The 26,597-nt window shown below is 45.8% G+C and overlaps 2 protein-coding genes across 2 annotated transcripts in view; both read left to right on the top strand.

The window, feature by feature from the left end:
* ALDH1A3 (aldehyde dehydrogenase 1 family member A3) overlaps positions 1-2,721 on the top strand; it is a 33,196-nt gene extending 30,475 nt beyond the window's left edge. Inside the window, exon 13 of the mRNA XM_066328246.1 lies at positions 49-2,721. Within this exon, the coding sequence (XP_066184343.1) occupies positions 49-121 (73 nt within the window). The 3' untranslated portion in view covers positions 122-2,721. The remainder of the gene's footprint in view (positions 1-48) is intronic.
* Positions 2,722-4,448: 1,727 nt separating this feature from the next.
* The window catches only part of LRRK1 (leucine rich repeat kinase 1), a 72,212-nt gene continuing 50,063 nt past the window's right edge, over positions 4,449-26,597 (top strand). Inside the window, exons 1-4 of the mRNA XM_066328245.1 lie at positions 4,449-4,495; positions 7,238-7,446; positions 23,650-23,813; positions 24,664-24,835. Coding sequence (XP_066184342.1) covers positions 7,380-7,446; positions 23,650-23,813; positions 24,664-24,835 — 403 coding nt within the window. The 5' untranslated portion in view covers positions 4,449-4,495; positions 7,238-7,379. The remainder of the gene's footprint in view (positions 4,496-7,237; positions 7,447-23,649; positions 23,814-24,663; positions 24,836-26,597) is intronic.

The following is a 26,597-nucleotide window of genomic DNA, read 5'->3' as shown; positions in this document are numbered from 1 at the left end:
TTAACATTCAACAACTGTTTGTCCCTTTCGTCCTCTTTTCTTTTGCAGTGGGGAATATGCTCTGGCAGAATACACTGAAGTGAAAACAGTCACCATTAAACTCTCCCAGAAGAGTCCATGAAAACAGGAGGCCTAAAATGCTGACACTCTGAATGTGACACATGGGGGACGTGTTCAGAGCAAGGGGGAGGGGAGGGGTGGGAAGGAAAATGGAAACACCTGTCTTTATTCCTCTAGAAACACTGAATCTACTGGACTTCATTTTGCCAACTGGCTCTTCAAAAACTGATTCACTGACCCTACTGGCAGTACACACTTGTACTCTACAAGTCCCTGGCTGTACATCTGCCTGCTCCCTGTGACTCAGAAGCTGGTCTGTCACAGTGTTGGTGGGACATCTGCTTCCAAACTGTACCCCTGAAGGACATGAACATCACTGGCATGTTAGAGAGACTGCTGGTACCATCAAAAGTACTGGCAAATGCCTTCAGAGGCACTTGGGTTTCCCTTGGCAGAGATGGACTTGGGTGGTAAGGGTTAGAACAACCTGACTGGACTTGGAGTTTGTGTGAAGATTGCAACTGGAGTTTGGAATGGAGTGCAAGCTTTCATGGAAGGATCTGTAAGGAAATTCTTTTTGAAAGAGCTATCATGGTCTCTCTAAAGATATGTGCATTCTCCATCCTGGTGATATTCTAGCCCTGAATGAGATTCGTGGGAATTTCCTAGAGGACTCCTTTGGGGCCAGTCTGTCACCCAACAGAGCCAGCCTTTGAAGTGTCCTTGGAACCTGATGTTTGGGGGTGCACACACTACACATGCTGCAAATGCAAGTTGCTGACTTGCTGACCCTTCTGGCTCCCAGTGAGTCACAATTGTATCTCAAACCTTCACTACAGCACTTTTCTCAAGAGGATTTTGCACTGCACTTACCGTGGTGACACCGAGTTGGATGCTGAGCATGTAGCATGGTAGATACCCCACAGAAAACACTCCATACCAGTCCTGAGCTGGGGGAAGGAGCAGAAGAGCTGCAGGAAACTGTCCTGCACACCCGTTCTCTCCAACTTTCAGGCTTTTTGAACATCTCTTTGTTTGTTTTTTGAGCCAGGGATCGTTACTATGAGAGTAAAACTTACAAGCTCTTCACACTGTTTCTTTATCCTGTATGAATGTAGCTTAAAAATACATTCCTGGAAGTGCAGTGTGAAAAGGCAGGTGCTCCCAAGCACACCATGAGTGCTAAAGAGGAGGGTGTACAAGCCAGTTACCATGGAATAAGCTGTGGCTGGAGTTCAGTCTGTCAGCAGCTTCGCAGCCATTGTCCGTGTGAGTGCTGTCACCTCGTGGCCAGCACAGAGTAGCTGATCCTTCACTGAGAAAACTGCCTTGGCTTGTGCCTTGCTCACAGCTGTCCATGGAGTGGCTGTCACACCAAGTTCATGCCTTAGCACCTCCTGCAGTAACTTCTTTGCATGCCCAGACATTATTGAGATTAATTACCATGAGATTAATGCCAAGCCACAGGCTGTCTTCAGTTCCTGGGTTCACTGCTTTCCCTCTTCCTCTCCTCCTGACTCTGCTGGAGAACCCTGGCAAAGGCACAGCCAGTCCCACGTCTGCAGGAGTTAGTGGTGACAGCTTGTTAGGAAGTTCAGCTGATCCCTCTGGGATTGTCCTCTGAGAACAAGCCCACCGAGGTTCCTTATGGCTTATCAGCAGATCTCCAGGGAGCACTGATAAGGAATGCTGCTCCAGATGTCAGAGCTTGAAGCAGAAATGCAGGTCTAACCTCTCTTCTCTGCTGCAAGACAGGATTTACCCAGTACCTTCCTTTCCTCACAGATAGGCTCAGACAGCAACAACTTCTGTTGCATGAGTGGAGCTTTTTTTGGAGGAGGAAGGAAGGTGGGCGGCGATAAATAAGGAAAAAAGTTTGCATGAGCCTAAACTTCCTTATTAGTTGGTGAATGTTGAAATTGCACTTCAACATCACTTCACTTCTGACATGACATACCTCCAACAGTGTAACCATGAGCCTGTCCTTCCACAGGGTGTGAGGCAGGTAAATCTCCCCATCCAGTGATGAAGATGTCCTCCCTTCCCCATGAAAGGCCAAATGGGATCATTGTAAATAAGTTTCTATTTTTGTAAGACACTTAAGAGTGCAAACATCTTCTCAGACAAACATTTTACTCTTGCCCACCTGAGGGTTTCCTTGGGCTGCAGCCAGACAGTAGGGAGGTGAGGCAAACAGTAAAAGGCTGGTTATCTTGATGTATCTCTGTATTTTTGATGAACAGTGGTGGAAACTGAAATAATCTGAAATTCTTAAAATCCTACTCTTCTGGCTTTATATGTATGATATATATTTCACTTTTTTTTCCCCCTTATCGAATTTTTAAAAATCAATGTATCTCTTATTGTATAAATCAGGGTTTGACTCTACACACTGAATTTTCTAAGTTATATAACACTAGACACTAACTTTAAAATAACCCCTTAGAGGGTATATATATTCCTCCATTGCACAGTAAGGCTTTCATATGAATACTAGTTGGGTTTTTTTAAAGAAAAGAACTATATTTATAAATTAGGATACAGTTAATCTAATGTATTTTTATAGCTAAAGGTACATGAAAATGTTATGTTTAAACCTCATGTATATATTTAGACTACGGATATCTTTTTTGTAATAGTTCTTGTTCCTAATAAATGTTTAACTTTGTGAAATGGGTGTATCTGAGGATTTAGCATCTCACTGGGGGATTGTGAAGGAATCTGCACTTGGATTAATTTTTGTAATTGGGGAAGAATTATCCAATTTTAAGAGTAAAGTGCTAAGTGTGGTCAGTGTTCTGCACAGAAAAGCTTGAGTTGTGCCACTTAGTGTAAGCAGAGGGAGGAGAGCAGAGCTGCAGCTGGCAGGGGCAAGCACAAAGTTGGATGGATCCTCTTTTCCTTCTGAGGTGAGCTTCAAAACGAAGTGTTGCAAGACACTGTGGCTCCTGCAGCCAGATGGGGCTTCCTGCCTTGCTCTGGCTGCTCCCTAAACCCCTTGAGACACATTCACCACCAGTGTGGCTCTGCTAAATGTGTTCCTAGCCCAGTTTTATTTCTCTCATCTGCAATGTCGATACAGAGCAAGAACATTCCATTGTCTTTTAACTCTCTTCCCATCTGATGTGTGAGAAATTCCTGTCGGGTCCCTACACAGGCCAAGCCAAACTCCTTGAATTTTCCACTTGCTGACAGCATCACTCTGAAGCTTTCAGACTCCAGAAAAGGGAAGGCTGGAGATACAAAGGCATAACTGTGAGTGACACAATTAGTTGAGACATAAGGAAGAGTGGGATGAGATTTGGGGAGGGGAAAAAAGGGAAAAATTAGCTTGAATATGAGGGTAAATTCTTGCCAGAGGAAATTAGAGGCTCTATCATAATAAAGGAAAAGGAGTTATTTTAGGGTGTTTTCAAACATCGTGCTAAAAGTGGTGTAAGAAAGATCTGAGTAAGAGCTGGGCTGTAAGGCACAAAGGCGAGCAGGCTGGGTAAGAGGTGGAAAAGTGCTGAAACCAGGTAACGCTGTTTTTTACCCGTGTTAAAAGCCAGAAAACAACAGTATTGGTACGTTCTTGCTCTGTACCCATGGCTGCAACTGGACGCAGATTGATGGGGACCTGAACACCGGGAAAAGCACCGGTGAACACCCATCTGTGTCTCTACAAGCATCAAAAGAAGCCCCTGGCCAAATCTCACACTGCCCCAGTTCTGTGAATGCCTCAAGAGACTATCAGTGACCCATTGCTAGTTACCGACCAGGGTAAAAAAAAAACCATCCTCTGGGTTTAATTTACAGAATGACTACGAGCAGCAAAGCAAAAGACAAGCAAACATCGAGGGCTTTTATCTTAGTTGGTCCGACGGGTGGGGGAAATGGAGCAATGGCTTTAACAGAGGCTCCTGGACAGGAACGGGTCAGTGTAGGGACGGGCTGCGCACACCAAGATCTGACTCCTTCCGAAGAGAGGGGGCAACCTCGCTCTGCTCTTCCAGCGAGGACCGAACTCGCCGCGACCCGGGGAAGGAGCAACTTTCCAAGTGCGGGCTGCGCCGGGCGCTGCCGCGGTAAGGCCGGGCCCTGCCGGGACCATGGGCAGCGCTGCGGGAGGGTTCCTGCCATTCCCAGACCGGATTTTCCTAAAACCCCTCACATCCTCGGAGCCTCGGGGGCTGCCCGTGGGCGGGCGGGCGGGCGTGTGGGTCGGCCGTGGGGAAGGAGCTCCATCCTCCTGCGGGCCAGCCCTGCCCTCGGGGGCAGGAGAGGGGCCGGGGGCCGGAGGAGGAGCCGCTGTCCCTCTCCCTTCGCTGCCGGGTTCCCTCCTCCTCCCGGGCCGCGGAGCGAGGCGTGCGGGCGGCGCCGCACCGGGAGGACGAGGAGGAGGAGGAGGAGGAGGCGGCGGCAGCGCCGGGAGCGCCGGCCCGGGACGCTGGAGGTACCGTGGCTTTGCTGCCGCTTCTCGGGCACCTGCCCCGCCGCCAGGGCAGTCGGTGTGGGGGGCGTTTCGAGTAGAAACGAGGGGGGAAAACGCGTTTGTTTTTTTAAAGAAAACGAAAGTCTGGAGGGAAGTTGGCGGGTGGAGCGCGGCCGCCCCGCCCGGCGGGGACCGAGAGCCCCGGGACTCGCTCCGCGGGCAGGGCCCAGCCCGGAGGGGCCGGGGGACACCCAGAACGGGCTGGAGCCACCGCTGTCCCCCCAGCTGTGGGAGGAGGGATGGCTGGGTGCTCTCTGCTCCCCCGGGGAGGAAGGATGCGGATCCCTGGGCGGGCACTCCGGCCCCAGGGTCGCTGTCACCCGCGTTGTGACCCCGGAGCGCCAGCTGTCCCTCTGAGACCCGCGGTGATACCCAGCCCCAGGTGGGATGGTCAGAAACAACAGGTGGTTTGCGTGAAGATCTGAAGTTTTAGCAGAGTTTTTTTGGGATTTTCTTAGTGAATTAGGAAGCGATTTTGGGCAAACCGTGATGTTTCTGGCTGTTTTTCGGCCAGGGTAGGACGGGGCGGGCTGGAGAAGTGGAGGAGGAGGAGGTGGTTCAGGTATGGGCAGCAGCAGGTGTCAGGACTGGGGATGTGTGAAGTGGGATGTAAATCCCGTTTACACGTGTTCAGGTGTATTCTGCATGGTCCATTTCCTTCGGAACGAGGTTCTGCAGAGCACATAGGCTCCCTAAATCAAATCCACACGTGGTGTTTGCAGGCGTTACACTTGTGTGCACCTTGCTTAAGGTAAAGCTCTGTAGTTTTTTTTTTAAATTCTATACAAAAAGGTCCTGAAATATGGAAATCCTGCTTAAATGGGCACTGTGTGGCTGTAACACATATGGCTGCACCATTCACTTACTTGCAGTTATAGGGAACTGATTACCAGAACCGCACCACTATTTTTCCTAAAAGTTATTTTTCCTTTCACTTTATATAAGGAAAGTTTCAGCCTGGGGAATAGACTGAGTAGAGAGCTAAAAATCAGGAGTGGGGTGGTTTTCAAGCCTCAGGGGGCCATGCTGACCTTCATTCAGTGTTTCTTGTACAGTTGCTGTGGGTGCACATGGTTTGTCCCCATCTCAGAGCAAGGAAGTGCCTCAGAAACCATCGTCTGCTGCAGAGCTGGTGGCTCAGAGTGTGATGGGGAAGTGTTCACTCTCTCTGGAGCTGCTCAGTGCATCAAAGGCACAGGGCAAGCAGCTACTGGAAGCATCACATTCCCCTCCATTGTCAGAGTTCACAACCTGCACTGCTCTGGGGAGCTGTGACAGCCCCCCTGACACCTGGGCTGTCCCACCCATGGCATGGAGGGAGCAGCTCCTCCTGCCAGTGTGGTCAAGGGAAGCTGAGACCAGGAGAGAAGCTGAGTCTGGTGGGGCCCAGCACATTCCAGGGCAGAATTCAGTCCTCCACCAACATGACCCAATTCACCAGTTTGTGTGCTTGGGTCTGGGATTAGGGATCACCTCTGCCTCCTGCAGCACCCAATGCCCAGACTGGGGCTCAGGGGTGGGAGTTTTGACTCTTGCTGCCAGGCACTACAAAGTCAGGGTCAGCGGAAGCTGAGTGCACCTAAAATTGAAATATTTGCCTAGAAACAACTGGAATAGGATGCAGTGATTTTTCGTGCTGTTGGCTGGAGAGTGTTGTCTTCCTGGAGAGTGGTGGTGGATCAGCAGATTTTTGTGTTCCCCTTGGCCTTTGATCCCAGTTCAGGATGCCAGCTCTGCTCAGGGAGAGTCAGGGAAGATCTCAGGCCTTGCAGGCTGGAGTGGGAGGTGGGTTATGAGCTTTGCTGAGCTGCAGCCTCAAAACAAAACTTCATCATCACTCACCAGACATGAGAAGAACCAGTAAGAGTCAGTTGAGGAGCATCGTGTTACATCTGAGGGGTGTTTACCGAATGAAACTGAAAGCAGAAAATAAAGGAGCTCCTGATGCTCGTTGGACAAACACTGCAGACCCTCCAGGAGTTTGAACCTCTGTATGAAGAGGCTAAGGGGGGGCTGTGCTGCTGTGAAAAGGGAAGGAGTTGGAAATGCCTCAGGAGACTGAGCTGTGCAATTTTCTGCTGCCTGTTATACCAGGCAGTTCACAAGAAGCCAACCTTTAATAGCTCCTAACAGCCTGATTTGCCTCTCTGAATGAAGAAGCTTGATGCTTCCAGGGTTGAGAGAGTTCTCAAAAATGACTGGGCAGAGGGGACAGGAGCTGGTGTGTTTCTCTTTCCTACAGAGGATTATCTCGCTAACCACATCAGTATTTTTCAGTTTCTCATAGTCTTACAAGAGCCGTGGTTGTCTTTGTGGATAGGAGAGGTTTTGAGGTTGCATTTAGGATTTTTCCAGCTGCACTGCAGGGTTTCAATGGTCTGCCTTTACACCAGCTTGTGGAGAATCTGAAACTGCAGCTGTGACCCCTGCCCACCTCCTTGTCCTCTGCCCAAAGACTGAGCAGCTTTGGTGGCGAAAAATTAGGAACATTATCTTTCTGTAGTGCAGAAATTGTTAGTCCCCTCTGTTAATTCATGTTATGTTCTTAACAAAGCTATTATGAAAATAATTGTATTTATAGGAAGATAAGTGTATTGCTGCAGTGTGACATTTGGCAAACTGTATTAACAGTGGAGAGGAATGAACATCTCACCATTTCTGTAGCAGAATGATTAATTTGTTTTGTTCTTTATTTTTAAACAGAATAAATAATGTTTCTTCGGGATGGTGCTCACTAGCAGCCTCTGCTCCTGGATTCACGTGATGGGGATCATTCAGCTCTGACAACACTGCTCAGTGTGAAGTGGAAAGTTTGTCTGTGGGACCTTCACAACTGTGCCCCAGAATGTACTGGTGTGTGGGAACGGAGGAATCCGCTGTGTGCAGGGAGAGCAACATGGATCCACAAAATGGTAAATGGGAGGATTTATTTCTTTCCTGTTCACACTGGGAACAAAAGTTTCTAAGAGAACTCAGTAGCCAGCTGCCACTGGGCTTTGATGAAGTTTAAAAACGGGAAAGTTTTTGGAGCCCCAGTCTTTGAAAATTTACAAATCTAGAACAAGGAATTTAACTTCCAGGGAGAATGATGCTGAACTGTGGAGGTGGGTAAGAATATAGCATTCCCCTGAGGATGGATGTTCTCCAAAGGCCTACGGAATTAGTCAATATATGTATCATGTCTCACCAGTTCCTAAATATGTTTTACAAGATCTGTGCTTTTTCAGTGTGTGGATGCAAATATGTTCCCAGTCACTGATGCAATGGGTTTTCAGGGTATGAAAGCTGCTAAAATCAGAGCATCTCTTCTCAGCCTGAACATATATTAGCCTGCTCCAGTTTTACCCTCAGCTCCAATTCAGTGGCTTGCAGTGATTTCATGTTGGGCTAGATTAGAAGATTTGTGTTTATGTAATAAAGAAATTCCCCTTTTGGAAGGGACATATGCTTCAGGTTGCTTCCTGTGATTTTTTTTTTTTTTTTTTTTTTTCCCCTGAGCAGGCAAATTATTTTTGGATGGTTTCTCTCACTGCAACCCTCTCAGCTCCCAGGCACTGCTGCCTTTCTCTGAGTCAAACCCCAGTTATGTTTCTGCAGCAAGAAATAGCCTCCTGTTCTTGTGTAACGGTGTTCCCCCCTTGCAGCAAGTGCTTCATTAGGAGGCAGCATCTGCGTTTGAAGTGTGGGAAGAAGGTGTGTTTGACGCTTTGTAGTGAGTAAGCAGGCTTCAACAGAAGCTAATGTTTTTGCAGCCTTATTTTGGATTTTATCAGCAACTATGAAGCAGGACCTGATAGTTTATTCAGAGGCCTCCTTGTCTTGTTTGAAGACGTTTCTCGCCAGCGTCACAGGGAGCTCTGGGAACTCTTTCCTTTCTCCGTACGTATTCTGCTTGTTCTGTCGTACTGGTTTTCTCTGTTTGCTTCTGGTAACTGGCATTGTACCTTTCTGTAATGCTTGGTTATGGAATATTCTTAAAATTCTTGAATTCTGTCTCTTCTGTGTTTCTCCCTGGAAAAATTATCTCCACTTGAGTACTAAGCTATAAACCATGAGAAGAATTTTAATCTGCGCTAACGGTCTCAACTGTTCAGAATTGCTAAATTTTTTGTTCTGCAGTAGTGATCTTACAAGTTTTCCCACCGCTTAAAGATACAGCAAATAAATTATTGTAGGAGTGAATAATGAAGTGAAAAGTGGAATGGTTCTATTTGCTACATTTTGAGTTCGGGTTTTTGTTTTTTTTTTCCTGGGAACTTTATTACACGTTCCTGTTATGTAATTATATTCCGTTAAAGTGGTTAGCTGGAAGCATGCAGATCCCAGTGGTAGACTCTTCTATATGGATATATCTGGGTTATATTAAAATAGTCTACACTATTGGAAAACTGCAAGAGGGATCCTTGTAAAGCTTAAGATCCCTGAACAAGGCACCAACGTTGCCTTGGCGGATTTCCTCTTTACACGGGTATTTGTACATGCTTAAACTCATTGTTATTCCAGGATTGTTTGGGTCCTGCCAGGAATGATTGTCACTAGCTGACTGCTCCACTCCCTGAGTTAGCCTGTCCTTGTTCTGCGCTGGGATCCCGTTCAGGGGCTGCAGCAGGAGAGGGTGACTCACTCAGCCTCCACATGTGAGCCCACTGTTTACACGCCTTCGGGAACAATGTGGCTGCAGCCTCCTGCTCCCATTCAGCAGGAGCTGCTGGGAAGGGCAGTGAGAGCCCGGATCAGTTCTTTAATGCTCATTAGGGCTTGGAGTATTTTTTTTTTTCCCCCCTCAGGCTTGTGGCTGTGGAGGGTTTAACCAGAGCACAGTGGTGCTGGGGGGCTCCAGGATGGATCACTTGGATCAGCAGGGCTGGAAGCACCTTCCAGCAGGTCCCTGTGCACCTTTATTAGCTAAAGCCTTAGGATTTTTAAGGAGTTGTTTTGTTTGGTTGTTTTTTTTTTTTGTTTTTTTTTTTTTCTGGCACTTACAAAGCCGTGGCAAATTAAATGTGGAGAAAAGGTTCAGGGCATCCTTGTTAGTTAGAAAATGTAACAGAGGGTGCAGCAGCTCACCTTGCTCAGGTGTCTCCTCTGCTGTTCCTCCTGATTGCCAGCTTTCCCTGTCTGCCAGCAGGATGCCAGCTTTCTCTGGCAGTGGATGAGCTGTGGGTCAGAACTGGAACCTCTCTGCCCTCCAGGGATGGTGCTGGGCTTGTCTTTGTGGTGCTGAGCCTTTGGAGGGGATTTGTCACCAGAGCACAGGATGAGGCTCCCTGGTGGGTGCACTCAGTATCTCCCTTGCCTCCTCAAACCCTGTTTTCCCCCTCTCCTGGATTTGTTCATCCTGTCCTAATTAAAAGAAACTGAGCAGGGATATGGGGGTGGCTGCAGTCTCTCATGAAATACAGGGTTTGGGGTTTTTTAAAGACTTAGTTAAAGAGCTCTGCATAATACAGAGGAGGTGACATGATGTGAATTTTGTAGGAAGTACAATGGAAACCCAAAGGCATCACTTCATGAATGTGTAGAAAAGCATAAAGATTCCTAGCCTTTCTATGGGCTGATTGATTCCTTTGAACCATATAAAATTTCACAGCTGGGATTTAATTCTTGCGTGGTTTTCTAGAAGACAGTTCCTCAGAGGTGTAGGAGAACAATCGTTGTCTTCTGAAACATAAGGGTACTTGTGTTAAAAAGCTTATCTCCTTCTTACTGTGAACTTTGAATAAAGTCACAGAGCATTCATATGCCACTGGTGTGTGTCTCAGAGGTGGGATTGGATTATCCTTCAAACATGCCAGAGGGTGTCTCTTCTCTCCTGCTAAATCTAGAAACGAGCACTGAAGAGGGTGGAAGGTGTCTAACATTACATAATTAGGGACAACAGTGCCAAGGAGAGCTGCCTGAAACTTTTATAGTAGCTTTTCAGATACTAACTGCACCTTCACAACTTCTTTGGAGGCAAATCAGATGTAATTGGTGACTTTCCACTGTCCAGGAAGGCACAGATGGACGTGGACAGTGTGCCTGGAAAAGGTACCTAAACATTACGTGAGGGACCAAACAAGTCACCAGAACAAATAACTCGGGTTGTCGTTTGGAATGGATCAGAGGCCCCTAAAGCTGTGCTTTGCAGGTGCTGTGGTGACCCTGCAGCTCACAGGGCTTTCTGTTTTATCAGAAAGAAGCTGCCCACAATGGCAGTGACCTTTGCAACCCCAGCTGGGGCATGTCTCAGCTCGGATCTGACTCACAGGGAAAGCTGCTGCCTGCCCTGCTGCTTCCTGAATCCTGGAAAAGGCTCTGATGTGAGTAAGGGTGGAACTGGAAAAGCCAAAGGCTCTTTTTGAACAAGTGGGGCTGCTCAGGAGCAAGTGCAATTTGAAAGGAAAAGTTTCACACCAGTTTGAGTGGTGACAGTTCAAGGTTGGCCAAGAGCAAATGGAGCAGTTTATCCTCCTGGGACAGACTTTGTGCCCCCAGCTTTGCTCCTGGTTGGCATCAGGGCAGGATGTGTGCAGAGGTGGACTTAATGGTCCTGATGGGACCAACTCAGCCTGTTCTCTGATTCTGTGATTTCCTCACAGTTCTGCACCTTTGTTGCCTTAAATGTGAAGGGCAGGAACTTGCAGAGTGAATAATTTTGTTTAAAAATCTTTCCTGCTGAATAGAGGAGGAAGGGAAAAGCAGCACCACTGATACCAGTTTGTTCCTCATTAAATCATTTATGCAAACCTGAAAACCTTCCCATCAGCCATGTGTGGGGACAGGAGCAGCAGCTGGGCCTTGGGGCACATTGTGCTGTGTAACAGGGGAGAATTACTCACAGCCTCTGTCCTGCTTTTTCCATGCACACATCACCCTGTAGTAACATTGCCCTGAGTGTTTAATGACAGTGTGGGGTGAGAAGGACGAGGAGAGGATCTGGGAGGTGAACTGAGCACACAGAGCACTGGAGAGCTGCAAAGTGTGTCAGTTGTGTGAAGTTCTCCATGATCAGACTAAATCAGCCTTGGAGGTTTTCTGGTTTTCTTCCTGCTTGTTAAGCTGTGAGTAAACTGGAGTCCAAACAGCAAGCTGAAAGGGTTCCTGTGAGCTAAAGAAGCAGAAAATAGAACAGGTTTTGTATGTGAGTCAGTCTCACTGCAGAGTGCCCTGCAGAAGGAGAAGTAGGAAATGCTCAGCAGGAATAGGAAGTACACCAGTAAGGCAGTAATAGGCTTGTATTTTTAAATATTTAAATAAATCCTTCATACAGAAGTGGTGCAATCTCACCAGGGGCCAAGGGCTCCTGCGGAAGGCTGGTCTGCAGCTGAACATGCCTGTGGTTAAACCTGCCCTCCTGAGCAGGGCTGGCTGTTACAACATCTCTCCAAACCCAACCTGCCTTCTAAAGAGGGGCAAGGAATGCTGAGGCATTTACAGTTTTCCTGACAAAAACCATCAAAGCCAGCCTGCTCTTGAACTTGAGGGCTGTACCAAGGAGGGCAGAGCTGCTGGGAGAGCCAGTGGTGCAGTAAAGACCTTGGGAAGTTAATTGAGCAGAGAGTCTGACCTGAGAGCCAGTTTGATTTACAGGCAGCAGCAAAACATTGATCTTTATCCGAGCTGCATCTGGAATTATTTGCTGCTTTACAGCTTTATTTTTACACCTTCATGTTAAAATGTATTTGTGGTTTATTACATTGAAATGTAACTTATGACAGCTCTATCAAGAAGCCTGGTAAAAACGAAGGTGATAAGGTAGTAAAGAAAATCCTTTGCCCATAGAACTCGTACACAGGGAGTTCTTTACAGTGTTCCTGAGGTGTGATTTATGAGGGAGCTTTCAGGTGAGGGTTGATTCTGGGGTCATGGAACTGCTGTCCTCTGTTTCAGTGGGAAAAAAGCAATTGATAGTGTTCACACCAACTCAGCCTTTACCAGGCCTGTAATTGATGGATTGTTTTGACAGAGATGTTGCAGGGGATTTTAGACTTGCATTAAGAAAATGCTATGAATTATGGGGTTTTATCCTCGCCAGAGTCTATGGGGGCCTTATCCAAAACCCATTAAATTCTTTGCACTGACATAATGGGATCTTCAGGGATCCTTACAGCATGAAGTCTGTGGTTGGTTTGTTTTTCACTGCTCTGATCAATAATGGGGCTGTCAGGGCTGTGCTTGCAGAAGGCAGTGAGCTGGGAGGAGCTGTTTGCATTGCAGGTGGGGGGATGGATTTTATACCATTCAACTCCCAATCTGCTATATAAAACCAGAGAATCATGGAATTTTTAAGGCTGGAAAAGACCTTTAAGGTCACTCTTCCCCCAGCACTGCCAAGCCCACCCTTAAACCATGTCCCCAAGTGCCACATTGACACAGCTTTTAAACCCCCCCAGGGATGGTGACTCAACCGTGAAGTCTGCCTCTTAATAGGTTCTGTTTCAGATCTTACATCAAGTCAGGCTGATATTTAATTCTCTCCCTTAATCCAAGTCTGTGTGCTCATTAGTGGGTCAGCAATTGCTTATTTGCATGATTGTGTATCACCACGGCAGCAGCTCTTTTAAATAAGCTGCTGATATTTTCACAACAAAAGTATCTCCATGTTTTTTAATTTATGTTTTGCCCTCGCTTTAGAGGACCTATTTAAAAAGTCTTTAAGTTTTAGGAAAGGTTCTCACCCTTCCAAAAGCCCTTCTGCAATCAGAGGGACTCTGGGAGTCAGCAGTTTGTGTTGCTGGCAGGACTTGGGGTCTGCCATGGAGATGCACAGTGGGAAACCTGGGGCAGATCCTCTCTGCTTTGGCTTTCCCTCTGCAGTTGGAGAGGGCAGCAGATCCCCGGTGAGCTTCAGGAACTTCTCATCTACAAAGACAAGCCCCATTAGTGTCACCCAGGGGTGAGAGAAAGGGTCAGTGTGCCACAGGAAGAGTGGTGGGAAGGAGCAGGGACTTGGGGCTGGGAGCTGGAGGAGCTCTTCATTTCCTCTCTCACAGTCAATAATGTGTGGTTCCCAGGCATAAAGGTTGGCATTTCAGATGCTGCTGGGGAAAACTCAGTCCCAAGCTGTCCCCAGCTCCTCTCTGTGCATAGCTGAAAATTCATGGAAAAATAACGAACCAAAGCAGTGACTCAAACAAGAAGTCTGGATAAATTTAGCTCAAATATTCTTGGTATGTTTGTGGTCACTGTGGAAATTGCATCACTTCTTGTTTTAATGATCAAAATATTGCTTGGAAAACTGGCCTGGCTATCCGAGAAGAGCTCAAAATTAAATCCTTTAAAAGCAAGTATGTCTTTGGAATTGCCTCACCTGCAGTTAATGGGTTTTGGGGGTTGTTTGTTTTATTCCCGTCTTGCTTAAGGAGTTTTTGGACTGGAGGTTATTGCTGCTTAATTGAAAAGCCACAAGGTTTAGAGCTGATGCACTCTGCAGCGTGATTATCTACTTCATATACAAGTTCTGTCTGGGGAGTAGGATTCAAAAAGAGTGCTGGTAATTGCTGAAGACAAGACCTCCTCCAGAATCTGCCTGCACGTCTTTCTGTCTTTCACATCAAAGAGCCTTTGAAAATGCTTTTATTTTTGCATCAAACAGAAACATTTTATTTTTATTTTTTTTACAACGTTAATGGACAGGATCCCTTTTCAGATCTCATACGTAGCCTGAAAAACAAAAAGCCTGGCTCCTTAAGTGTGCTTGTAATCCTGGCCATAATTCTCCTATGTTTTGCATGGTGGCAGGGTGGGAATAAAAGCTGCCAAATCAAAGCCATTTGCATGGACAGGGCCAGGTTCCTGGATGCAATGGATCAGAGCTTGTAAAGGTTGGTGGGAAGGGGATGAACTGTGCCCTCCCTGATTTTTCTCTCTCTGCCTTGAAGCAGACATCCAAGAATGCTGTGAGCTGCAGCGGGGTCACAACATGGCCATAGGAGCCTCCCAGGCAGAATCCTTGTCCTCCCTTCACTCAGATGGCTGCTGATATTCCCAGGCACCAGGAAGACAAAACACCTCCCTGCAAAAGCAGGCATTTCTGCCGCTTGTAGGTTTTGCCACAAACAGGGGAAGGTTTTGTAGGTTTTTTTGGTAGCCCCGTTAAAGCTTTGGTGGCTGGCTGGGCCAACAGCAGAGGACTTTGCATCAGGTTTCTCTTCTGCTCCAGACACACTGTTCAGGTGATCCTCCCTCTGAGGCAGTCTGTCCTGGAAACCAGGATTTCTCTGACTGCTGTGGGAGCAGAGTCCAAAGTGGGAAGTGCTCACATTGAGCTCAGTAGAGGCTGGAGTGGAGCCTCACTCTTTCTTCACTGTTTTGTGTGGATTTTTGTTTTCTTTTCCAGAGTAACCTATCCATCCGTTTCCCCTGGTGCTCTTCCCAGCTCTGCACTTCCCTTGGCTCTGCTGTTTCCAAATTGTCCCTTCGAGTCTCTTCATACCAGCCACATCCAATATCTTGGTTGCATTTTCTTTTTCTCTGCATGCAGCACTTCTGCTTAAACTGATCCAGGGCAGTTGTCTTAGTGATAAATGGGAAGTGAGGGTAGCAAGGAGTATTTTATTAGTCAAGCAGGCACAGTAAAGGAGCTCATTGAACTGTGTCTAACATGTACTAAGCTTGGATTTTGCTGCGTGGGATGTTGCCTCCTCAAATCCCTTGAAAGGCTTCTTCCTTTAGATGTGTCTCCTGAATCTATCAGGTTTTTTTTAATAAAAGAATATTCTCCAAACTTTAGTCAGAGTAGCTGGATCAGTGCTGGATCACTGTGGGTCAGTGTCACACTCCTACACCTTATGTCTTTCTGGAGAGACAGATTTTGGCTCTATTTGTGCTCTTATTTTTGACCAGCAGTGTGGTTGCAGTGTTGTAAATGGGTTTTTTCATTGAGGAAGGTGTTTACATGTATTATTAAAGTGAAACACAAGCTTAGGAGCTGCTTTGCCCAACTGAGAGAAGGTGTGGGGTTGCTGGACGTGTCTCTGGTGGAGCTGGTAGAAGATTTATGTTAAGAAGAGACCTGAGCAGAGACCTGGGGCCCATCTTCCTCTCACACACAACAAAGCCCTCCTGAGCCCTCCACGTGTAGCCTCTAAAAGCATTTGCTTCTTTCTAAAGCAAGTTTTAAATACGTGTCTAAGCAGCAGAAGTGGGCTGGCCACGAGATGGTGCTTCCCCAATGCGAATAATTCATATTTTAATTTTTTTAGAAGAAGAATTTTGAGTAAATTATTTCTCTGAAAGAGAGAAAACGTTGGTGTGTGGGATTTTTTTCCCTCCTGATGAAAGCTTGGATGTTAGGGAAATGGTTCAGATGTGGAGTTTCAAATGGAATTTTATTTTGTGGAGTTTCAAATGAAATCCAGTCTCAGTTGGGTTTCATGGCTGTAATATTGATTCAGTTGGACAGGAATGGTCTCACTGGAGACACCTTTCATCATTTAACAATCCTCCCTTTCCAGCCATGCCTAGAAATCAACACAAAGAAAATCCAAAAGTGTTGTCAAACTTCTGCACGCTTAATGTATATCTTCCAATTTAAAAATTGGAAAGAAAGAGTGGCATAGCTGGCCTTTCCTGCAGAAGCACATTTCTGAATGATTCAAGCTGTAGGATGGGAACCAAATCACTGAGGCCAAAAGACAAAAATAGAAACTTTCACTCCAGAGCTGAGTCATTCGTATTTTCAATACAGCAACTCTCTGGCCATTTGGAGCTCTCAATAACTTCTCTTTGGGGGTGGAAGGTAACAGCATCACTGTTCTCCGTGGGCTTTGCTGATCCTTTTCCCCCCACAGAGGGCATTGCTGTAGGGATGAGGGGTATTCCCATCTTCTGGGAGAGGCAGTCTGTGCCCTGTGCCTGCTGGGGGACATCCCTGCCCCATTCCTTCCCTGCCCAGAGGGAATCACAGCCCTGCTCCTCTCCCACCAGGTACAGCCCAGAGCAGAGCAAGGGGAGCTGCACTTCACCAACAACCAGTGGGGAACATCCTGTCCTCTTGCAGGATGAGGAGAGGCACGTCCCAATCCCTTGTTCCTTTTCCATGGATAGCTGCCGGTGTCATTAATGACCCTGAATCCATTTTCCAGTGTGGTTTGCACAGTGCCACGATGTCCTGACAATCATATTCCAGTGTAATTCTTTGTGCTCTCTCTGACCCCACTGCCTTGTAGTGCCTTTGTGCACTGTCTTTTGTACTTCAGCAAAGAACAACCAGCTCAGTTTTGTTTTAACTCCTTGGACAATACAAACAATTCCCAGAGTCCCAGGAATTTGGGAAGTGCACACACAAATGCCTGCCCAGATCTGGCCGTGCTGGTGCTGCCCACTGAGTCCCAGTGTTACCAGGGTTTGAGGCTTTTCTGTTCCCTCTTCCCTCATTCTCCTGGATGATGAAGAGATGATTGTGTAAGTGTGGAGCTAAAGCCTTTGGAGGCGTCTGTTTCTCATAATTCCATTCTGGAGCCCAGTGAAAAGGCAGAAATCCAGAGCATTTTTCCACCCGGGACTTAATATTTTCCTTTCAGGCTTGCATTAGCAAATGGTTTTTTTCCTTGCAGGTTAAAAGTGTTATAAATAGTAAATTTCCAGTGATTCTGGTGATAACTGTTCACTTTACACAACTGTACCTAAAATTGTCAGGGTGCCCTGGGTGCTTGCTGGAGAATGTTCAGTGCAGATCAGCGCCATGCATGTGTGGTATGGCACGTAAACAATTTGAAAATACTTCCAGAATCTTCAATAATAGTGAAAAAGATCCCTTCAGTGCTGGATTTTTGCCTTTGGAGCATTTCTTCGTGTTTCATATCTTTCTTTTAGGGTTTTAAGTCTCCTTTTGGGGCAGTGAGCATTGATTTTGAGCTCTGTTGTAGATGTGGGTGGCTTTTGTGCTTCATCATCTTTTCCTTTGGCAGGCAGAGCCTAGTACAGAGCCACTCCTTTAATTAGCTGCAATAATGGATGTTTGGGGGGAATGGAACCACAGGAAACAGGCAGAAAAAAGTGTGTGGAGGGCTCCCACTGTCCTGAGAAGCTGGCACATCCCATTTGTTGTGGGAAATATTAATTAGGGTCAGAGGGGCCATGACCCAGTTCTGGCACAGACTCTCCAGCGGGGGTTTGGAACTTCCCAGATAAACCATCCTGTTCTCAGTGTCCTCTCACAGGGGGAGTTATTGGTATTTCTGGCCATTTTTGAATCCTGACAGGAACATTTTAAAGCAGAATTGGTTGAGCCACATGTATTTCACCTAAATCTGAGAAAAGGTGAAGCAGATCACTGGCTTCTTGCTGCAGGATGGTTTTGAGTTAGCTTCTGGCAATGTGGGCAGGTGGGGGGCACAAGAGATTTTGGTCTGTGGCTTTATCTTCTAAGAATTAAATGAATGAACAAAGTCTTGTAACTTTTTTATTGAAAAAAAGAAGAAACCTTGAAGTGTCGGCTAATTAGAAAAGGACCACAAAAGATACCTTTGCTTCATACAGTGTTTTTTACCCTCTTGGGCTGACTGAATTTTTTTTTTTTTTTTTTTTTTTTAAGAATCCAGGATTTTGAGGTTTTCTTCCCGGTTTGGGCTGGGATTTTTCAGTATCTCAAAAATTTCTAGATGACTGAAAAACTTTTCTTACCCATCTAAACGGAAAGTGCAGTGTGGGGCAGATCCATCATCCTTTGAAATCACTGGAGGTTTCCCGTTGGCTGCTGCTCAGTTTGTTAGCCTGAAGTTTCCCAAAGCAGCACAAGATGCATGTGTCCATTGCAGAGACTCAGAAATAACATGGCTTTCCATTAATTTTGCAAACCAGCTGGGCAGAGCTTTTGTGGAATAGTGCTGGAAAATGCTCAGTGACACCCGTGAGTCTGGGAGTGTTTTGGAGGTGCTGCCTTTAAATACTCAGCCCATCTTCAACCTCATCCCTGTCCCATTTTTATTTTTTTTTAATCTGTGCTGTGGCAGCGCTCAGGAGTCAAAATGGCAAACTATTAAGCTGGTGAAGGTTAGCTGCAGCCATCTGGTGCTGTTGAGGAATTAATATGTGAGCTGAGCCCAGAGAGGCTCCCTGCCCACCCCCATCCCCACATCCTCTGCACCAGAGGCTTGGATTTCGCTGTAATGGGACGTGGAGATGAGAATATCTGTCGAGGCTGAACGGTGCTAGTTAATTCAGACAAAGGAGCCATTCCATCCTGTGGCCACTGCAGGAGCTGCTGGTGCTGGAGCAGAGGTGGGTGGTTATCAGTCCCAGGAATTAATCCTGAACTGGGCAGAGCTGGATGGGATGCTGTGTTAGAGCTTCAGCTTGATTTGCTCCTGTCTCTGGAAATTCCTGCACACATTATGACAAGGTCAGTAGTGGTTTTCAAGTTGTATTATTATTGTAATTCTGGTTTGGTTTTTTTTTTTTTTTTTGGAGGAGGTTAGCTACCTGATTTTTCCTGGGTAAAGCATCTCATTTATCTCTCTGTCTGCTGAATAAAAACATCCTGCCTGGTTGCCAAAGAGCTGCTGGTTATCGAAGGGCCTAATGTGGCATTTTCAAACTCTTGTGAGCTTCTGTGTCAGGGATGCAGTGATTTGGGCTGTAAGGACAATAATCATCTGTGCATTTTGCTGCCTTGTTGTGCAGCTGTTTGCTGATTCACAGCACTGACCTGCAAACCCTCCCCTTGCACTAATGGCATGCTGTCAATTGAGAAATTTTAGAGGGGTTTTTTTTCACCTGCTGTAATAATAAGGCCTGTGACAGGGTCTAACTGTACATGACCCTAAAATTCTCATCATGCTCTTTATTACTAAAAAGGTTTATTTTTATTTTGTTTCTCTGAGCTGGGTCAGCAGTCTGTTGCACATTAAAAGTGATACCTTGTGCCCTTTTAATGGCAATGAAATAACTGCTTTTTTATTGATAACCTCTGGTTTCATTGGAATATTTTTAAAAAGAAAATTAGTCTTGCCCTTAGCTTTTATAAAGGGTTGTTACAGCAAAGCCAAACTTAAAAGGTATTTCCAAAGTATAAATCATTTAAATCGAGAGAGAAATAATTCCAAAGTTAGTTGGTTTTGTACAAGCTGTTAAGTGGTGTGAGGATGTGATGAAGGATGCATTTTCAGTGTCAGCAGGTGCCTCCCCTTTTCCCCTTCACTAACAGCCCTGAGTTTGCTTACAGCTTTTTTAGCAGAAAGCAAGAAAAGGAAAGAAGCTGTGGATCTATGGAGAGGTTAAACAAATATGACGTGGGGATGCAGAGGCTGCACATTAGGGAGCAAACTCCATGGCTTTATTTTCATAGATGTTCAATGGTAAAAAAAGAACCCTCCTCAGTTCAAACAGGCCTCATTTATGTGTTTTTGGGGCTGCTTTGGGGCAGTGCTCTCAGAGGAACCTGTGCCAGCTCAGGAGCTGCCCAGATCTGTGTGCAATAAAGCAGAAACTAAGAAAGATGGCACTGGGTGTGTAAAGTTTCTGGAGTTTCTTGGATAGCACAGGGATATCCAAGAAGTCCTGCTGGGCTGCCATCCCTTGCTGAGCTGGTTTGCACACAGCAACGTGCACTAACACAGACCCTGTTGTGCAAAGTGCAGGAGCCAGTTCCTAAATCCATAAAATCTAAGAACTAAAAGCAGTTTGCTACATCTGGGCTCAAATGCTCAACGTGTTGCACAATCCAGTCCAAAAACAGAGGTTCAGTGTTACTGAGCTCCAGTATTGCCCTCCTGTCACACTGCTCAAGGCTGGGTGTGAGTGAGGTGGCTCTGACAGGAAAAGCCATGAAGAGCTCAGGCAAGGAGCAGGAGACATGTAAGCTGAAAAGCAGAGCAGAATTTCTTTGGATTTTGGCCTAGATTTCTGCTAAAAATGGCTGGTGCATGTATTGGCGAAACTTTATTCCCAGCCTACGTGAATGCCACTGCTGATGATAGGTCAGTCATGCATCTTGTATAAGTAAAACAGCCTTTAGTCAGTAAAAATGTACTTTTCCTCACTTATTTTCCCCCCATTGGTTAGTATAAATGAAGCTTATAGAACATGCCGGTTCTTAATTTGCCCTTGTATTTCAAAAACCACTATATCATTTACTAAGTCACCAGGAAGTCTTCTGTGAGCTGGGTAATTTTGTTGGTGAGATGCTTAGCTTTGCCTTGGATGGCATTTGTGTTTTTTGGCAGTTTGGGAATGGATAACCAACATTCTCTCATTCAACCTCTGAAAGCTCTACTAAAATCTGACAGAACCATGTGAGTACAGCTGCTGGTTGAGAGCAAACTTTTTTTTTAATCTGTATTTCACCAGTTTTGCTCTTTTCAGGCTTTCAGTTGATAGTCACAAGGACTATTTTTTGCTGGAGAACTTTGGCAGCTTCTTCCCTCAGGCCTTAGGCAGGAGGTCAATTTACTCTGCAGAATGCAATCATAGAAGGGAGTTTTGGTGTAAGAAATTTGAGAGATGGGGTAGCATTATCTTGCTGCCAAGAATATTTACTGTTAAAAATATTGGTTTCAAACAGTAGAATTTCCCAGATTTATTACGCTCAGTGAAACCTTTATTGAATTCTGCTTGATGGAAATTCAGATGTTCTAAACTGAGCAGTTTTGATCAGATCAGTAAAAATTTGCTTAAAGCAAGACTGAAACGGAGTTTTAAGGACTAAAATGAATATGCTGAAGACTCTTCTGGGAATAAACTCCATGGAGCCAGTGACCTTCCAGTTCCTGGAGATCCCAGGAATTCCTAGAACCTAACTCATGGCCAGCCCTTGTTCTTCCAGAGCTGGTGGCACCAGAGGTTGTGACTGAGCCATTGCACTACAGAGGACTTCAGAAATTGTGTGGGGGCCAAAAATGTAAGGGGAAGCCCAACACATTGGCTGAGTTGTTTTGTGAAGTAGTCATTTGGCAAAACACAGAAGTGGTTTTGGGATTAGGGTTGAGCAGGCAGAGTTCCTCCTTCCCTCAGTTACAGCTCTGTGACCCTGCTTGTGCTGGCTGGAGTGGGGCAGCTCCAGCAGGAGAGTTGGAAGATGCTCCTTTCAGGAGAGTTCTGTGTGTGGGAGGTTGGCTGGAGACCTCTCTGCTCCAGGGGGATGTGACACCAGGATCTGATGAATCTCTGACCATGAGATTCTTGTATCTCCACCCTCCCAGGCCATGATCTAAAATCAAAGAGAGATGCTCAATCCTTTGGCAGAAAGGCTGTGCTTTCACATCTGGAATGGCTGCAGATGTGGGCCCTGAGTGACAGTCCCCAAAATCAGGATTGAGGCAGGAACTGAGTAAAATTTGTCCCTCCTTTCTGCAATCTCTAGGAAGCAAATTGAAGTTGCTCTACTCTGTCAGCCCTGGTTTGCTGGGCTCCTTGAGCAGGAGGCTGAGGAGCTTTCCAGCTGTTTTGTATCTCCAGTGTGAGGCATTTTTTTCCTCCAAGGGGAATTCCACAGCTTCTCTCTATGTTCAGGATTTCATCACAGGGTGCCGAGTGGGGAGGCTGCTTGTTCCAGGAACTGCAGTGTTTGTTTGAATCTATGCTTTTCACATTTTCTTAGTCCAGTTCTGAGTTGTTTTGGCTGGAGAACTGCTTTGCTTCAAAGCTTTCCCTTCCATCATCCTTTAAACATACTTTGCCTAAGAATACTTTTTTCCCAATCTTCTGTGTCCATGAAAATTAAAATTAAATCGTATATGATATTCTTAATGATCCCTTATTAGGTGTGTGGTCTGCTTTAGAAGAGTGAACCTAATGCAGAAGGAATTTCTTTTCCCCTGTACTCCCTAAAATTACAGAATTACGGAAGCACTACACCCATTTCCATGAGCTCTGAGATACTGTTTGTTGTGCTGTAATTTAATCCCACTTCCATGGGCCTTGATTTCTGCTCCTTGTCCTTCACACGTTCTGGGAAAGGTTATTGGTGAGGGTACACTTCTAATGGCACAAACCTCTGGAGCCATCTCCAATGTCTGAGTGATTTGAGCTTCGTTTAAATAATTGATGAGAAGTGTTAGTCAGAACCTACTGGTGATTCAGACTGCATTATTCAAAGATATTTACTGACAGTTATAGATTGCTCCGAATTTACTTCTCTTTCCAGGCTCCATTAAACCAGGCCCTGTGTGACATATGTGACTCTTTATAAAAAATAAATCCTTGTTAGTACATGTGAAGAACTGTGGGCTTAAGTGCCTTATTTAACCAGTTGCAAATAAGCAATAATAATTCATAATGCTTTAGCAGGAGAATTCACTTTGTTTTCAAGTGGAAAATGCTTTTTTCCTCTGTCTTTCTTGTTGTTCAGGGGTGGACCTGAAAACATCTTGTATTTCAGTAACTTTGATGCAGCTTTCCCTGTACTGGTAACTGGGGAATGGTTGGGTGTGAGACTTCCTGCCTGCCTCATTAGCCACCCACCTAAGCATCTTCTCTAATGGCTTCATCTTTTAATCTCTGACATTTAAAAGCTCTTCTGGCTCCCAAAACCATTTAGGAAAAGAAAGTGTGATCTAGGAGATTCTTCAGGATTGATTAAGGTGACACTGGGCATCTTGCAAAATCTCCTTTTACCTTTTTTTTTTTTTTTTTTTTTTTTTCCCGTGTAAATATTTCCAATTTCTTTCATTTCAAACTTGCAGAGGTGCCTAAAATCCTGGTTGAAACTGCTGGAGGACAGTGGGATTTTATCAGGCTGTTGTTAGGAGTGGAGTGTGACTAAAGCAAAGCCACTAATACCAGATTTCCCTTTCAGATTCCTGGCTTTGTCAGAATTCCTGAGGATGCCAGTTCCATGTAATTGCTCCTCTTCCCTGGTTCCTCAGTGGGAGGAGGATGTGCCAGGCAGATGAAGGGTTCATGTGTCCATGTGTGTGAGCTTCCACACCTTCCTTTGGAAACCACCCCTGGGAGCCATTGGGGAACTCACTGTCCCTCTCAGTTTCATGTCCCTGTTGGGAAGTACTTTCACATTTTATCACTTTCTTTTATCAGACTCTTTATTTTTATTTTTATTTTTTTAATTACGTGCAGTCAATACTCCACTAAAAATCACCAACTTCTTTTATTCCCAGGACTCACTGACATTGCAGCTGTGCATGAGTAGTGAGCAGGTACTTCTCCCTGACTTCTGTGTCCTGTTTTTCCTGCAGGAACTGTGGACATGGGTGGCAAACAGTCCACGAGTGGCGACGTCTCCGTCATCCAGACCCCTGTGACAGAAAGCATCCAGGATGCCTACAAAGCTGGGGACACCAGCAAGGCCCAAGAGTTGATTAGGTTGTCCTGTGAGGAGACTGCACTGCAAGTGGAAAAGGTTGGGTTGGGTTACTGCTCTTTCTCAGATTTTTTTTTTTGGCAAAGATGCCAAAATTTCAAGGTGCTGCTGTCTTCTGTCGTTTCCTCATGGAGAAAATCCGTGTGGTTGTGTGAGTCCCAGACGTGGCTGGGCATCTGCAGAGACATGCTCGGGGACACAGTTTGCCCTTGAAAACACAGATCAGGAACATGGGACAGACCACAGGGAGCAGTGTCTGTAGGAACAGGAGGCTGTGTGAGGAGGGGTGCTGCTGCTGTGGTCACCGAAACAGGGAAATGCATTTTTCCCTGTAAAAAGGAAGCAGTTTATAGACTTAGCAAAAAAATGTGTTCTCCCATTAGTGCAAAGAGGGTTAATGGCCCCCTGGGAAGATTTTGCTGCCTGTGTGTGAAATTTTATCACAAACTCTTGTGCCATCTTCTGCCCTGCTCTGCCTTCAGAGCCTGCCCTTTGCACAGAGCTGATGTGAGTGTTTTGGGAGGGTCTCTGCATGTCCAGTCATTTTGGCCATCTCCAAAACAGGTAACACTGCATTTTACAGCTGAGCTGTGCAAATGCTTTTTCTGTTGGTCCTTGAAAAACAGGTTTACACTCACCTTTCTGTGCCTCAAGCACTTACGTGAAAAAAAACCATACCAAAAAAAGACATACTGTCCTACAAACCCCAAACAAATTAATCTAATACATTTATCACCCACGATTACAATGGCCCACTAGTGATTATGACATTCCCAATTAACCAGTGCCTTGGCGTGGGCACAAACAAACCCATCCAGCTCTAGAAACGCTCTTTTCTCTGCCTGCTGCCCTAAACAGAGAGTTTCTTCTGCTGTGTCTCCTTCCCCAGTGCCAGCTTTTAGGCATTGCAGCAGCATATGGAGACCTGCAGGCAGTGAGGTACCTGCTGAAGGAAGCCTTGGTGGTGTTACCCACAGAGCCCAACGATGACAACGCAGCGGTGGTGGCGGCGTATTTTGGGCACAAGGACATCGTGAAAGAGCTGCTGGATTCCCTGCGTGGTAAGCCCTGGGCTCAGCCTGCCTCTCCTCAAGTTTTTCAGGAGCTGTGTGCTAACAGCTCCTAGCAGGCATTTTGGGATTTTTTGGGAGGGGTTTAGCCATGGGAAAGTGGCGTGGAGGGATCAGATCTCTGCCGTGCTTGAAGAAAACTTCCCCCCGCCCTGGGGAAGAGAAACACATTCTTACAAGTGTTCCATGTTTGCAGACTGGAAGTGGAGGAAGATGCCATTGAGACAGTTCATTCCTGTCAGGTCTTGCAGCTGGATAACATCCCAGACCCTACGGTGAAATTGGGGGATTTTCAGGATGCAGCATCATCCCACTGTTGATCCAACAATCTCAGTGGTGCTGGCAGTGAGTGGTCTGACTGGTCAGGGTTACTTTGGGTGCACAGCTGACACCCACTGTGTTCTCTGCTTCACATTTTGTTTTGACTTCCAGGGGAATTCCTTTTTTAGAATAATCATTATATTTTTCTTAGATTTTATTACAGTAATTATTTCGGAGCAGAGACATTTTTTGACTCAGACGTGATTCTTAAGGCAGCAGTGGGGGGCTGAGCACAGCTCTGACTCAGGACCAGGAGCTGTGTTTGGGTCCCTGTTGCTCTCTCAGTGTTCTGTGAGCTTGGCAGCTGCTTCTCCCTGGGGCTTTCCATGCATTTGGGGTCCAGAGGTCCTGCAGAACATCTGGGGCAAATCCTTGACCTCAGACACTGCAGTCACACAAGAGCTAAGCTGGTTTCTGCAATATTTAACCTCAGTATAGCTCTAGCTCCTCACTGGGACTAAATAGTTGCCAGTGGCCTCACTGAGAACAGGAATAACCTGTTGGGAAACCTGTTTATTTGGTGTTCTGTTGGAGCACTGGTAAGCAAAATAAATGTTCCAGTTTGGGGGGTGCAAATTCACACCCTTTCAGCCAGAAAGGAAGCTGAGTAACCTAGCAGCAAAAATGATATTATATTAATATAATACACTGAGTAATGAAAAATGACTTAAGTAGTTTCTGGAAACTTAGTTCAGAAGTGACCAAATTCCCTCCAACTCTTGCTTCAGGGGGGTTCAGAGGAGGAGCTCTGTACAAACAGCAGCTTTCAGACATTTTTATGCAGGACCTTCCAGCTGTTTTCTTGGGAAGTTACAGAGAAACCAATCACAGGGCTTAGGTATAAATTGAGTAAATTTGCAATTTGGCCGTTGCACTGCAGTGATTCTCCCTGGAACAGTGAGAACTGCTTGTGGCTTACAGCTTCAGTGGAGCCCATTTTTTTGCAGCAGGAGGGTGAGGGATTTATTTGAGTTGTTAAGAATGCAAAGAGCGATGTAATTTCCACATGGATAAGCTGCAAAAAAAGCCTTGACATGTAAAACTTGGGCTTGTGGATGTTCCTGTAAGTGTTTCAGAGAGGATGTGAATTTGTAAAGTATGTGGATGTAGTACAGGGAATTAGGGAAGATTTAGGGACTGCTTATTGTTAGCAGGAATAATTCTGTCCTGGGCATTTAGTTACATGCCCAGAATTAGGCACTCCTAGAGGAAAGTGGAGTTCTACAGGAAAACATTATTTCTGACCAAAAAAAAGCACTTTGAGAATGACTAAAATATCAGCAAATTCATGCAGAATTCAGAACCTGGCGTTTTAGTTGTAGCCTTAAATGATATTTGTCTGACTTCACTATGAATTAATAGTAAAGAGTTGACCTGAAATGAAATATTTGAAGGGGAAGTGAAAGTTCTTGTGGGAAACTTCAGGTTGCAG

This window comes from Sylvia atricapilla, chromosome 13 (genome assembly GCF_009819655.1).
Source record: "Sylvia atricapilla isolate bSylAtr1 chromosome 13, bSylAtr1.pri, whole genome shotgun sequence".
Lineage (NCBI taxonomy): Eukaryota > Metazoa > Chordata > Aves > Passeriformes > Sylviidae > Sylvia > Sylvia atricapilla.
This window is presented reverse-complemented; position numbering and strand designations above follow the sequence as displayed.